At 39.3% G+C, this 15,040-nt stretch overlaps 2 protein-coding genes across 5 annotated transcripts; both read right to left on the bottom strand.

Annotated features, from left to right (window-relative positions):
• Positions 1–2,817: 2,817 nt before the first annotated feature.
• LOC141597183 (spliceosome-associated protein 130 A-like) lies at positions 2,818–10,649 on the bottom strand. Of its 4 annotated transcripts, XR_012522717.1 has the most exons (6): positions 7,520–10,649; positions 5,638–5,744; positions 4,578–5,445; positions 3,889–4,036; positions 3,595–3,797; positions 2,818–2,904 (listed from the first exon to the last, which is right to left on the bottom strand). XR_012522717.1 is itself a non-coding variant. In XM_074417556.1 (4 exons), exons 1-3 carry the CDS (start codon positions 10,520–10,522, stop codon positions 3,899–3,901), a joined length of 3,633 nt encoding a protein of 1,210 aa, XP_074273657.1. In that variant the 5' UTR covers positions 10,523–10,645; the 3' UTR covers positions 2,818–3,361; positions 3,889–3,898. The 4 variants fall into 4 exon arrangements, 1 of the variants encoding a protein (XP_074273657.1); XR_012522715.1 differs by lacking the exon at positions 5,638–5,744 and having other exon boundaries at positions 4,578–5,069; positions 7,520–10,645; XR_012522716.1 differs by lacking the exon at positions 5,638–5,744 and having other exon boundaries at positions 2,818–3,361; positions 3,686–3,797; positions 4,578–5,069; positions 7,520–10,645.
• Positions 10,650–13,776: 3,127 nt separating this feature from the next.
• Positions 13,777–14,748, bottom strand: LOC141595645 (uncharacterized). The gene has a single exon (XM_074415607.1). The coding sequence runs from the start codon at positions 14,746–14,748 to the stop codon at positions 13,777–13,779; it is 972 nt and encodes a 323-aa protein (XP_074271708.1).
• Between the last annotated feature and the right edge of the window lie 292 nt (positions 14,749–15,040).

Raw genomic sequence — 15,040 nt, 5'->3', positions numbered from 1 at the left:
AATGAAACTCCAGGAAAATATAATGCTAGTTCGAGTGGTATCTATTTGACTCCAATGAAACTCCATGAAAATATAATGCTAGTTCGAGTGGTATCTTTAAAATTTAGTGTACTTTGAGGACATAAATTATATGCATATCTCTAAATGGCTAAATCTTTCAAGTGTACTTTAATTTGTAATCAGTTTTCCCTCTCTATTCTCTATCAACCACACTCCGGCGAGTAAGTTTTGGTTTGGCACTACATATCTATTGTCTACAATACTTCTTGTGTTTCGGACTAGTTGGAGCGGGTCATTTCCGGTTTTCTATCCTCAATTTCAATTGCGCTGTTATCAGGTTAAAACCCTCTCGATCGAGTCACTTCAAATCTGTTTGGGGTTAAACCTCTGTAAATAATTTGGCGAGCCAATACAGTTTTGTATATTAAGATTAATTATTTAGAAGAGTGTGGTTGATGGATCCTTTCTCTTAATTTATAAAATATATGGCAGGACATAAAATTAGTTGTTTTGGGTCATTTCAGGGAAATTTGGATTTGTTCAATTACGGTGCCAGATGGTTTTTCATCCGAGTTAAGCTAGACATGCATATAGATTGGGTCCTCAAATCGTCAATGGTGTAATATTATTGGGAGATAGGTTTGAACAATACATTCAAAACTCTTATCTGATATTTATTTCTTCTTGAAGCTGTCAAATTAATGGCAAAATTTGCAATTATACTTGCTCTGCTGACGGTTGTGGTGGTGATGGCGGCGGACGACATCAATAATATTCGTTTGCAACCCCTGGGAGCTCTTATGAGATGCGTGTATGGTTGTTTTGAGAACTGTTGCAACATGGCGTGTAAGCACAAGTATTCACATATAAGGGTCATGGGATGGTGCACAGACTTTCCCTCAACTGGTGTTATCCTATGTGGCTGCTACCAAGTTTTATAGTATCATTGCAGTTTTTTAAGTTCATCGATATCATTAATAGTTATGGAGTAACTAGTTAAGAGAGTTATTAATATGTAATTCTGTTCTTTGTCCATCCGTAAAAAAAGAAAATTGTTGTGGATGTAGTTATGCACTTATGTATCCATTATCTCTATGCATAGTAACATTTGCGGGTTCTGAAAGTCAAAGTGGGTGTGACATTTGCGACTTTATTCGGGTGTGACCGACCCGGTAAAATTTCCCCCGTTAAGTAATTGAAATATTATTACTTTTATGTACTCTTTTACTTGTCTTAAATCCATTTAAAATAATGTATTCCCTTGATTTCATTCACTAGTTTAATATCCCATATATACAAAGAGACTAACCTAAATTAGGAGATTACAATCCCAGTGATCATGCCTAGAATCATGGGATACGTTGACTAAATTAACAACTACAATCCCTAAAATATGGCAATACAAAATCAATGTATATATAAAAGAGTCTTTTTTTAAACACCGTGAGAGACTCCAACTATATTAAAACACTGAAAAAAAATAGCAAATATAAATAAAAAAAATAGCAAATAAATTAAACTCCTATGTACGTTAAATGAGCTTGTACTCTTTCACTTACAGTATATAATATTAATTATTATTATTATTATTATTATTATGTGATTCAATTTCATTAGGAAGCCAAAACTACTCTAATGAACAAACATTTGTCCACAACCCCGACTCCAAACCATATATAAATGTTATGAGTATATAAACATCCGTAGACATCTTCGTTGGTGCATATGCTTTAAATAGCGGAAGCGATAAATAAAGATCGAGAATTAAACCTCCAATCATTGCTTTTCGGAATTCCTGAACAATTCTTAAATCCCGAATGAAGAAATAAACTCGTTTTCGTCTTTCCGATAACTCGTCTGTGTATGCACGTCCGACTCTTGTTTTTACTCTGATTTCGGTTCCGAAACTTCCTTCTCACTGATTTAGATGGTGTATATTTTCTTAAGGGAGAGTAGGTTTGGTGACCTTGTTAATCAGCAATTATGTTGTACTTATACTGATTTTCCTATCAAAAATCAGTTGCAAATATAGGGGAGTGAGTGGTGGTCAACTGAGGGAAGTGGGGAGACAAAATAGGACAGTTTTACTTCATAATTTGACTGTCATTTTAATGGGCCGAAACTTTAGGATTTTTCATAAACTAAATAATTAACTTATGAAAAATCCAACATTCTTCCACTTGGCATTTACGCAAGAGAAACTTCATGTACGAATCATAGCGACGAATTCTCTAGAGCGAGAATTAATCTTCCATGTATTACGATACACCTAGTCTCTCACCACTCACACTTAACTTAATGAATAAACCATATGTTTACTCTAGGTCAAAACATAATGATGTTTCTCAATAAAAAATAAATAACTAAAGTATGTACGTATATAATCCGAAATGAGAAAATATCCAACTAAATGAAAAATTTCAATACAATAAATAAAGGGTTTTTCTATAAGGTGACCCTGAACTTTTTCATATCCCACATGGTAACCCTCCATATTAGAAAAAGATTTTGGTAACCCTAAAGTCCCTTAATTGTAATTAAGGTGACCCTGAGCTTTAATTCCGTCAAAATGGGTCGTTAAATGTAATATGTGGCGAATGACATGGCTAATGTTGGCTGATGTGGCTAATGACTAGGCATCCTCCTCCTTCATGCGTCTTTTTCGACTCTTTACTTTCATATTCTAGATTCACCAGTGAAGTGTCATAATTTTTGGGTGGTGCTCATGCATGCGTGCTCATGGATGCGTGCTCGCTGACTATGGACCGTGGAACGGCCCGTATATAATGAAGGTTAGCCTCCTTAAGATGTTTACTATTACTGTAGGGAAAAAAATGTGCTTTTGATTTTGCACTAATACTTACCCGGCTTACTCCTTAACATGTGTGTAATTACATCGAACGACTTCTTCATGATTAAAAGAAAAACATAAAACTCGGATATTTGCAGACACACTTACATGTACCTTTGTTGTGGCCCTATGTATGATGCTGCATGTCTTGGGTTTCTGTTGTTTAAACTGAATTTGTGAGAAATTCTGAAACAAGTCCAGCAAGTTTCAATTTTACCGACCTGACTGACATTTGACGCCTATGACAGGCTCTCACTAAGCATTGCAAAAACTGGATGAGATCTTGACATGGCGGCTTAGCCCATTTTCCAACAACATATGTTTTGCAAAGTCCACCCATGAAAAGGTAACGAGACCAACTATGAATCCCGGTCAGGAAATACAGGCTGATTCGGTCTCGTGTTTGAAAATATGGATAGATACTTCTACCTCAAGATCAACCCTATCATTCATCCCTGCTATGCCAAGGCAAGCAAGAACACCTCACTTCCATTGTATGCTGCAATAACACTGCATGAATGAAATAACCAACATTAATTTCGACCAATAAATATAATGTGACAAGGGTTTATGAACGGATTGACAGGCTTACACCTATTTTTAAAACCACAGACAGGCTATTTCCCCATAACTCACTCGCTCAGTATATATTTACTCAAAACACCAAACAGTTCAGTAAGCCATTTCGATTTACATGATTTACTCAGATTAAACAGATGGATAAGTGAAGTCTTTGGCTCCACAAAGGAAGGGAAAATAAATTGTGACAAGTGACAACTATGAGAAATTAAAATGATTAGATGGATAAAGGTTGCCCCAAGCAACTGATCTCACCAAGTAAACCACATGCTGTATACTTTTATTCGGGGTGTAGACTACGAGTATCTCATACCAACAGCCAAGGCGCAATCTCCTTTGGGGTGAATGACTAAATTGGTTGTCAACCCTACACAAAATATGCATAAATTTTCAACAATTTCAGGGTTCTAATCAATCTAGGTGGGGGCAAAGTTAAGAAAGGGTAAATTACTACTTACATGATCCAGCTTAAATGATCTTATTCCTGATCTCTTCGAGTTTCTTCAATATCTCTGCAGGAGACCTATCCAGTTCATCTGCAATTTTCCTCTGCATGTCTATTGGGAGAGTAGGGAATTGTTCGCATAGATCGCCGTCAATCACATCCTGTCGTACAAAGTCCAGCATTATAATAAGCATGATTAAATTAACAATCCCTCCCCCCAAGAAGAAAAATAACAATTTCATATTCCCATCTCGGTTTGTCCCAAAATAATACTCCATGAGCTACTTTCAACACTTGCTAACATCATAGTTGATCGTGATGGCTTTTTAACTAGTACGGAGTAGAAAAAATGAAGAGGCCAGATAGGAATACAACCTTACTTGCACAAATTCTCATCTGAGACGGGCCCATATGAGAATTGAAATAAAGTAGCCATTTTTTTGAGTTAATGCGTATATGGGTAGGAGTTTATAGTTCAATAGACTGGTCTCACATTATATCAAAATGAGATCATCTTTCAAGACACTTAACTCCTTTAATTTTGTGTGAAAATGCGATATTAAGCTATATTTCATTTATTGTACTGAAAATGAACTCCAACTGGAACTTATCCATCTTATTAGGTCAAAGAAACTACTAGCTAACAGCGAACAAAAACCATGCAAACAATCCACATAGAGGAAAGTAAAATAGCATGCTCACCTTAACAGGAAAATATGCAGATCTATAAGCCATATGATCTCTGCCGCACAAAGGTGGATGCTCCTGCCTCATATGCATTTCCAAGTGAGAAAAGAAGTCAACATCATCACGAGAACCAAACGGAAGAAACGACCCCAAGCTCCCCATTACAGTCCCGTAGATGATGCATTCTCCACCGCCAGGTATTAAAGATGCCTTCTGCATGCTAGAAACTACATCACCAACATGGAATTGGACAATTTCCTCCACCTTGTTAGGAGCTCCATTTAGCTTTCCCTGTTCCCATTTTATTTTTCCACCGGTTGGGTCTTCTTCAATCTCATCAGATACGTCTTGAGGCAACCGAACAAAATACACATTTCCGAACTTGTCCGAACCAGCCATAGTGTCGAAATCAACATGGTGTGCAGAAGTAAGCCATCTAGGATAAACGTCATCGGCAAATATGTAAAGTTGGTTCTCATCCCGCCTATACTTGCAGTAATGGAATGACTGCAAAGACCACACAGTTAAGAAGTTAGGTGAAATTTGAACATGGCAAGTATAACCCAAAGAACAGTTTTAATCCGATTCCACAAGACGGATTAAAAAAGAAATTGAAGTGAAGAATCAATCTCATTAACCAGTGCAGCTTTGTTTCAGGAAGGATCTATGTCACTCGTTTATGTACAAAGTTATATTCTATTGATTCTGACGTCCATTTAAATGCCACACGGCCTTTCATGAATGAATTGTTCTACAATCACGAAAAGCCTCAATAAGCACTTAGCTAAAAGACTTGGGAAGGACTCGGCCACCGATATTTGTACCAATGCCTTACTTGGTCAGCCCCCTTGGGAAGGACTCGACCAACGATATTTGTACCAATCTGTGTTACTCGGACACTCCGACACGTGTCGGCGTCCGACACGTGTCGGTGTATCGGACACGGCTATTTGGGGTGAATTTTCCTGTTTTGTGGTCTAAATTGAAGTGTCGAAGTGTCGTGTCGTGTCGGACACCGACACGTGTCTGACACGCGACACAGCAGTTAAGTGAAGTGTCGGAGTAACATAGGTACCAATGCCATACTTGGTCAGGCCATACACATAACGCTGATAAATTATCGTCCAAATGCTCTGGCAATACATTTTTTACTGCATGTAATGCCTCTGGCTCTGAGAGATTCTATTCAAAACACACTCATGAATAAGAGAGCACATATTTTACCCTGAAGTGCTAAAGAATGTATCAAGATTGAAGAACACAACATGAAATCATAACATCAATACTATTTGACCCATCTACTTAATGGGTTTTTAAAAACAATATATAAGTATATTTTAGTTGTTATAGGAAGATTCATTACTAAAATTTTTGCATAAGTTAGCTGCAATACAAGAATATTCTTTTTGTTCATTTTTCAAATGTACTGATCAAACGTATAAAATTAGAGTGAATGGTGGGAGTACCATGATGAATAACAAAGATGTTAAAACGAACATGATATGTTCAACAAAGTTAGCTACCCGCATTGCTTTGTTTACCTGTCCTAACTTGCATGTGAAAGACAACATCTAACGGTTGTGAGGTTCCTAGCTACATCATGCACACATTTACATCTTCCTCAAAAGATTGTGTACAGACGGGAAGATACATAAATGAAGAGGACACACTCATAAATGCTCAGGTAAAACCATTTTTAAGTTGCTTGTTGTGCTACATATCTGGTCTGATGTGTTTTGGTTGGCCTATTGTTCCATATTCGTGGACTACTGATTGGTGTGTGCCAAATGCGACCTTTGATAGCGTGCAGCAAAACCCATTTGAGAGTTGAGACATTTGTGATATCATTGTTGTATTGTTTAACAATTTAACATGTAAAATTCCTATTTGTGTTATATATACCACTTAGGAAAATGGTTTTAGAACAACTATACCGCAGATGCAAAATTTAGCCTGCTTGAGAATGTAAAACAAGAATACAAACTAATTGCCCATTTCTACAAAGCACTCGTACTTGTTTGACCAAGCAACATGTTTGGCTCGACATTTAGCTTGACCCAAAAGAGTACATGACAGTGAATAATTGTTAGCAATATATAGCTGGCTCACATGTTAATAAAGCAACCGCAGGCAAGATAGATATGTGCTTACCAATTATAGTTCGTCTTACTTTGAGTAGAATGCCTTCTTGTTAGAAAAATAACTACAAGTCAGATTTTTGCTTAGCATTATAGTTGCATTTCTAAGTTTTGTTCAGGACTTCATCTATAACTTACTGCAACTTCATGTCTAGTAATGTGAGATGGTATAAGGTTGTATAGGAAGGAAGTTGGTAAAACCTAGCATGCTGAAATTGAACCTGACTTAATTTGAAGTTGTTGGGTGTTGATAGGTAAGATCTATAATTCTATATATTAACCACTGTACTGACTGTTTTATCCTTATTTGTAATGCATATTGTTGTAATTTATGATTGGTCTACTGTTTCATATTTTGAAAATTCGCAGGCTGATCAAACAAGAGAAGTTTGGCACCGTAATACAAAAAAAATTACTTCAAATTTCATATCTTTATCGACAAAGCCATTTTTGACAGGTTTTACTTCTCTTCTACTTGACTTGCACATTAGAGCTACCTCAGATTTTGATGTTTGGTGTTAAAAGCAAAAAAGACTATTTTGTGAACTTTAATTTTAATGTCCTAATTTTTTTTCCTGAACTTGTTATTTAGCGTCACCAACGCTATAAATAAAGGGTCGCTAAAGCCCTGTCTCCTTGCAGGGCAGTCATTCACTATATAAACCCATCGTACATGTTTTTCAAGAAATTAGCAGTGTCGGTTCTGTTTTAGGTTAAGAGGTCGAAAAAAACATCATTAGAATGACCGACTACCAACACAATCAAGCAGGATAAATAACGAATGAACAAATGAAAGCAAGGAAGCAGAACAGCTTATACCTCTTGGATATCACCCACGTAAATACGATCTCGGTAAGTGTGAATTGAAAGAATAGTGTTCGGAAACAGCTTGTTCTCACATTTCCTGAGCAGCCTTTTCTTGCCCAAATCATATAACCTGAGTACAGGTCCAATCCCAGCAAGTAACCTCCCTTGGAACTGGCTAAGAGCTAGGGGGACTCCATCAACTTGGGTTTTATGCAAGAGTTCGAGTTTCCCGCCCTCAACAAATCGATAGATATGAATATAAGCTGCCTCAAATGCTCTCTTAGGGAAAAATTGCAGCGATTTTGCGGTACCAACAGCTAGAAGAGTACCATACTCCTTATCATGGAAATTCACAGTACATATACTGAATGCCGCTTCATTATCCTGAAGCTCCAAGCAACATGTGGTTTCCTCCGTCCTTGGATCGAGAACCCTAATGCAAGAAACCCATTTTTCCTTCTCTACCTTAGGGTAACCATATTGCTCATCAGAAAGTTGGCTGTCCTCATCCTCGTCCCCATTTTCCATTTCGATATTACCATTCTCATTCACTGCGGCCCCAAAGCATTCCTTCTGTGCAGTTTCACGCTCCTCAGCGGTCAAGGCTCGCTGATCACTCTCGATTGTGACCAACAGTTTTCGCTTGGGTTGAAGCACAAATTTCCTTGGGGTGTACCGTAAAGGAATTACGGTCTCGTTAAATGTTTCACCAAGCCTCTCAATGGTGAAAACCTTAAGCGCTTCCGCGGCAACAGCAACTACACCCTCAGCACACTGGTCAGATGAAAACGAGGCAGCAAATTCAAGGGTGCCACATGTAAGAGGTGTCAAAAGAAAATGTCCTTGATAGATGTAACCTAACCACGGCCTGCTAGAGAGGCAAAGCATAGCACGTCGGCCTCTGACGGTAATAGAAAACAATTTCGGGGGTCTCAGTCCCAAAAATCGGGAACGGGAATCAGAGAGTTGACCCGTTACCATGTCCACAACAGTTCTAAAAAGAACACCATTCTGAAGACCAGCATTGAGGAAAAGACTAGCAGCATGATCGGCACCATCTTCTCCACCTGACGATGCTTGAATCTCAAGAAACAGGAGTGACTCAGGGGGCGAAAAAACACTCTGAATACTCAATACCTGCATACAATCATCCGGGTCCAAAGACAAAATACGGATAGTGTTGTCATATGATCCGACAGCCAGAAAGCGGGATCTTTGTCTCCCTTCTGGAACAGGGGCAATGTCCAAGCAGGCCACATCCCCCGGCATCTCATGTTTTTCCACTTCCATCAACTGACCGGTCATGTCGACCGCAAAGTAAATGAGCTCTCCGCCACTGAGAGCAATGACAACCTGAAGCCTATTGTACCCGACTTTAACAATGGTCCTCTTTCCGGGAGTTCTCCACTCATTGATACGTCCATCTTCCCTAATATGCCTAATACCGCTAGGATGAACCTGCATAAGGGAATCATCCCCAACCAAAGAAACAGCAAGAGAAGGGGTAGTATCCAAAAACCCACTATCATTAACTTCCTCAACCGTCTCACCAATAGACAACACAAGCGTAACAGTAGCAAAAGACACAACAATGTAAGCATCAAATTCATCATTAACATTCTTCTTAACAGTCCAAACAGCGTTAGGCACGCCGGGAAGGGGTGAAGTAGCCATCTCGGTTATCCCTAACCCTGGCCTTAAAACTCGAACAGACGACCTAGGCCCCTGCCCACACAAGGTAAAAATCTGAGGTGTCTCCTCCTCAAAGAGGTTAAACACCTTCATATCCATAATGGGCATCAAACTTTGAACCTGATCAACCCTAAGAAGGTTTTTAAGCCTCCTAGGCTGGAAAAACACGGGTTGAAACCCGTCCTCAGTTTCCAACTCCATCATCCTAGCACTAGAAGACTCAACATCCGGGTCCTCCCCAATGGCCTGAAACTGATACAAGCCATGATTACCAAACTCAGACGCAGCGAACAAAAAGCCGGATTTCATGACACACAAGGACGAAGTGACAGGAATGGTATCAAAATACTTGATAATCAACTCAGAAACCCCGTCATTCCCATGTTGTAACGTAACCTTAAAAATATCACCATACTCGGTTTGCAACAAAAAGAAAAACATACTCTTCTGCCTATGAGTAGCAGCAGAGACAATCAAGACCCCGCGTTCAGCAGGCAAATCGGCCCGTCTTGGAATGAGTGCCCTAACATCAGGATGGCCTTGATTCTTATAAATAACGAAATTCTCAGCACAAACGAGTACCCCACTAGGACCATCCCCACCACCCGGAACGGTTACAAGCATATTAGCCCCATTATCAACAGGTTCAGACCACTTCCTAGAAACATGATTAAGCCCTAAATCAAGCTCATAAAAAGTTAAATGTTTCTGGGCCTCGGCAGCTGCTAAACCAGTACTATCCTGATCCGCCTCACTATAATCCATCTCAATTGCAGCGAAAACGGGGTTATCAAAACCGCAATCGACACCAACAATAGAGTAAGTAATAGTATGAGATTTATGAGCCTCAAGAGGAGAAGAGATAGTTAACCTGGCAGAAGCATCCCTGTTGAGAACATAAACAAGCTTCTGCTTCTCGGCGGCGGCAATCATGACGGCGCGTCCTTTGGGGTCGACGGCGATGTACTGACCGGGTACAATACGGCGGGAACCGGATTTCCCGAATGTCTCTTGGTGAACCTTGTCAAAAGAGTTGTTCTCCTTGTTGTAATCCAGGATTACGATCCGACCCGAATCAGAACCGATAACGATGTAGTCTTTGTGAGAGCCGGTAAGACGGAAGTGAGCGAGGGAGCGGATAGAGCCGAAGATATCGACGGAGAGGAGGGTTTGAAGTTTGCCGCTGTCATCGGGACGTACAAGGTCGACAACTTTACCACGGGCGACAACGAGTTCTTGGGATTTAGGGTGGCCGGAGAAGTTGCCGTTAATGGCGCATAGGATTCCCGTCGCTTTTTGGAGGGTTAAGCTGTACAGGTACATCCTAATAATGGTGGTATACTGGTTTTAGGGTTTAGGCTTGTTTTAATTCATTTGGGGGTTTTGGTTGACTGGGGAGGAGGAGGAGGTTTAAGGAGTAAACTATAAAGTAGCTACGGAGTATGAAGGAGGGATAGCAATAAGGACTTCAACTATTTTTGCGTAGCTATAAGCACCTAACTTGTATTTCCGTCAAATATTCTGTTATCTTCTCTTCTTTTTTGTTTTTTTTTTTTTTTTGACAAAGGTGTACTTATATTTTATAAATATAAACAAGATGACTTAGAAAGATTCCGATGGTTTCTTTAGGGACTTTTTATGATATTTATAAAATTGCAAAGACAACTTACAATTGGAGTAGGGAATAATTGATGTAGCTTTTGAGCATTGTAGCTCTACCAAGCATGTAGCTTGGTTTTAAAAAATAAAAAGTAAAAAAAAAGTAAAAAAAATTTCATTGGAGGAAATTTTATTGTAGGACCCATAAAGCGACAAAGTGTTGTAGCCAACTATTGGAGTGGTATGTAGTTGGAGAGCCAAATAGCTTAGAAAACCGAGTTGCAAAATTAAGCTACAATGCATTGTAGCTGTCCACTGGAGATGCTCTTACAGTAGACTGCTAACAAACCAGGTTTCATTACAATTTAAGAAAAGCTTAACATGACTAAAACTATTAGAAACAGCTATCGGGACTATAGGCGTGTCACTTTTGTAAAGCAACTGTAGAAGTTTGTCGTTGCTGACTTTGAACAGCACCGTTTGAAGTCTACGAGAGCAGGCGTAAGTCATAGCCTCCAGTAGAGCTATGATGGTAGCTTGAAGATAAGAGTTGCATAAACAGTTCGTACAATCGTGAAGAACACGATTGTTGTAGCGAATCTGAAAGGAACAAGATGACATATATTTGTTGAAAGCAGCAGCTATAACGAAGCAGTGGTAAGAGTGTTGTAAAACAGAGAAAGAGGGGCAGGACGCTGGCTGTTTAGAAGTTATAATAACATTCTCCGGTGGCCTGGAACTGAAAGCAAGCTGTTGTACGTGAAGCTGCTCAGCGTCATGTATAATAGCAACAGGGTTGACAGGGGAAGCTTTAAAAATAACATTATTCCTGTGATTCCAAATAGCCAAAAGTAGAAGCGTAAAGTGTATCTGTGCGCAAGAATCATCCGCATCAGTATGAGATAAATACCTGAAGATATTTTGGAACCACGAATGAAAAGGTACATTAGAGGTAGACTCCGTTCGAACTCCAAGGTGACTAGCAAACCAAACTCTTTTGATGACTTCACAATCTCGGAAAAGATGGCTCATAGTTTCAGAACTCGTGCGGCAGAAACAACAAACAGGGCTAATAACCAAACCCCTTCTAATTAACACATCCGAAGTAGGTAAAATCTGATGGGCCATTTTCCACAGGAAAATCTTAATGTGAGGTTGACATGGCATATTCCAAATTAAATCCCATTGGAAGTCGGAACAATGGCTTGCAACAAAGGAAGAAAACAAGGAACCTTTTTTCAGAAGGAAGGAGTAACCAGAACGAGCTGAGTATCTTCCATCTTCCGTCTACTTCCAATATATATAATCATCCATTGGCTGGTGAGGGAGTTCCAGTGTACATATACTTTTTGCAGAAAATTTATTAAAGAGCTGAAAAATAACATTCTTGTTCCAGTGAGTCGAGTCTAGCAGAAGATCATCAAAAGTAACCGATTGAGGTTGCATCAGAGACTTAAAAATAGGCTTATTACCAAGAATCCAAGCGTCGGATTTAAGATCGATCGATTTTCCATTTCCAAATTTCCAGGCAATTCCATCGCGAAGTAAAAAAGTGGTCTTGACAACGCCTTTCCAGGCAAAAGACGCTGTAGAACATTTTGATTTGCTAGATGGTAAAGGAAAATCATTCTTGTATTTGGATCTAATAACTTTGGAAAAAAGCAAAGACGGCTGATGGTGAGGACGCCAAAAATTTTTGGCCAGCAGTGCTTGACTAGCAATCGTAGCATTCTTCAGGCCAAGCCCACCATTCGTCATTGGTTGTTGTAATTGATCAAAAGGTAACCAGTGCTGATCATTTGTATGATGAGGTTTTTTCCACCAGGAGATATCAATTAGGTAATTTATTTTAGAGGTGATTTGCTGAGGTAACGGAATGACGGAGGCGACATAAGCAATGGATGCCATGAGAATAGAGTTAATAAGAATTAACTTGGCTGCTTGTGAAAAATTTGCTGGCCCCCACGAAAGGATATTATTTGAGATCTTGTCCAATAGAAACTGAAAAGACGGCAATTTTCTTCTGCCCAGATCAATTGGGATGCCCAGATAAAGTCCGAAATTAGATTTTGATTGCACATGTAAAATATCAAGAATATGCTCCTTAAAATCCGTCGGAGTATTGGGGCTGAATTTGATATATGATTTCTGATGATTAATCATTTGACCCGAGATAGAGCTGAAATCATTCAGGATTCTTCGCAAGGACTCACAGGCAGAGGTTGTAAGACGAAGGCACAAAAGCGAATCATCTGCATATAACAAATGAGAAATAGCAGGACTTTGCCTAAAGAGTTTAATGCCTTCAATTTCACCATTTGCTTCAGCTTTGAAAATCAGAAGCGACAAGATCTCCATGCACAAAATAAAGAGGTAAGGCGAAATAGGATCACCTTGACGCAACCCACATTGAGGAAAGATACGGCTGGAAGGAGTACCATTAATAAGAATTTGCAAAGAAACAGTTCTCACACAAGATTTGATGAGCTTTCTAAAAACCTTTGGAAAACCAAAAAGTTTGAGAACTTTGAATAAGAAGGCCCAGGAAACTCTGTCGAAAGCTTTATTCATATCCAGCTTAATAGCCCCAAAACAGCGGGTACCCCTTTTCCGCTGATTAATATAAGTCAAAATCTCGTGTCCCAGAAAACCCCAATCACTGATTAAGCGTCCGGGAACAAAAGCATTTTGATTTTGTCCAATGGTGCCATCAATTACCTTCTTGAGCCTAAGAGCAATACATTTGGAAGCAGCTCTGTAGATGACATTACATAGACTGATAGGTCGGAACTGAGAAATCATCTCAGGTAGGTCAACCTTCGGAATGAGAACAACATGAGTGTTGTTCCAGGCAGGAGGAAGAATACCTGAGTTTAGGAAGGATAGAACAGCCGAGGTGATATCCTCCTTGATAAGTCCCCAAAAAAGCTGATAGAAACAAGGTGGAAAACCGTCAGGTCCAGGAGATTTATTTGGTTTCATCGAAAAAACGCATATTCCACATCACTGGCCGAGAAAGGCCGAGACAAATAATCCTGCTGAAAACCATCAAGCCGAGGAATAGATAAATCTTGAAGCGTTAAAGAACCCGTAGACTGAGTACTGGAAGTAAACAGGCAGGTGAAGTGAGAAACAATAAGATTTGAGAGATCCATATCAGAAGAAATCCAATTGCCCATATCATCTTTCAAAGCAAAAATCCTAAGACGTTTCTCACGAGCTTTCGATCGGCTAAAAAAATATGAAGTTGGCAGGCCATCATTAAAACGGAATTCGGATTTAGCACGTTGTTTCCAAAAGGAGTGCTGGATGTAGACATCATGTTCAATTGATCTAATATTGGTAATGTGATCAAAAGCAGAGGAGCTATCCTGAGCAAGAGCCGCAGAAACTGACAAGTCTTTGGAAATTAAGCTCCAGTCTAACATAAAGTGATGACGATTCTCCAGAACCCATTTTAGAATTGCAGAACGGATTTTTGCAAGTTTCAAAGAAACAGAAGTAGCAGCATTGCAAAGAGAAGAAGAATTCCAGATGGATGAAATAAGAGCTTGAATAGCCGGAAGTTCCAAACACCAATTATCCACTCGATAGGGTCGCTTTGGTTTCTTGACTTTGGCAGAAGTAGATAACACAATTGGGGCATGATCGAAAAGGAAAAGGTTGAGATTTTTAAGATAAGCATCTGGAAACAAAAGATTCCAATCCTGAGAAGCGTAACAACGATCAAGACGCTCCAAAATCAAACTAGATGAATTCCTCTTGTTAGCCCAAGTAAAATTAGGGCCGGAATACGGAAGTTCTGAAAGAGGAATATTTATACGCCAATCTAAAAAAGATTTCCATCCCGTAATGTTTGAAGAGCCTCCAAGTTTGTCGTAATGATGTTCAACCTGGTTGAAATCTCCAATCATACAAAGAGGAGAGTAGGATGAACACAGAGCTTTCATTTCGTGCCAGAAACTATCTCTAGACGCAATACAAGACTCGCCGTAAAGAAAAAGAGCATACCAAACACTATTTGAGCCATGATTTACAACTTTATAAAGGATGAAATGCGGATCCGTTACAAGAGGGAAAATATCGGATCTGGCATCCCATATCAAAAGCAACCCACCACTCGTACCAACAGAGTCAGTACCACAAAAACGAGGTAGGTTGAGAGGACTAGTTTTACAAACCGCATCCGCTACAGAACATTTTGTTTCTTGAAGGAAAACTAAAGAAATATCGTAGTAGCGT

Source organism: Silene latifolia, chromosome 8 (assembly GCF_048544455.1).
Source record: "Silene latifolia isolate original U9 population chromosome 8, ASM4854445v1, whole genome shotgun sequence".
NCBI lineage: Eukaryota > Viridiplantae > Streptophyta > Magnoliopsida > Caryophyllales > Caryophyllaceae > Silene > Silene latifolia.
Note: the sequence above shows the minus strand (reverse complement) of the source record. Positions and strands in the feature narration are given on the sequence as shown.

What these genes read in the sequence shown, in the direction of transcription:
- LOC141597183 (XM_074417556.1), bottom strand. Translation starts at nt 10,522, where the DNA reads ATGTACCTGTACAGCTTAACCCTCCAAAAAGCGACGGGAATCCTATGC. An exon ending in ACGTGGGTGATATCCAAGAG is followed by an intron (nt 5,070 to 7,519) that starts GTATAAGCTGTT and finishes TGGTCTTTGCAG; the next exon opens with TCATTCCATTACTGCAAGTA. An exon ending in CTGCATATTTTCCTGTTAAG is followed by an intron (nt 4,037 to 4,577) that starts GTGAGCATGCTA and finishes TTTGTACGACAG; the next exon opens with GATGTGATTGACGGCGATCT.
- LOC141595645 (XM_074415607.1), bottom strand. Translation starts at nt 14,748, where the DNA reads ATGAAAGCTCTGTGTTCATCCTACTCTCCTCTTTGTATGATTGGAGAT.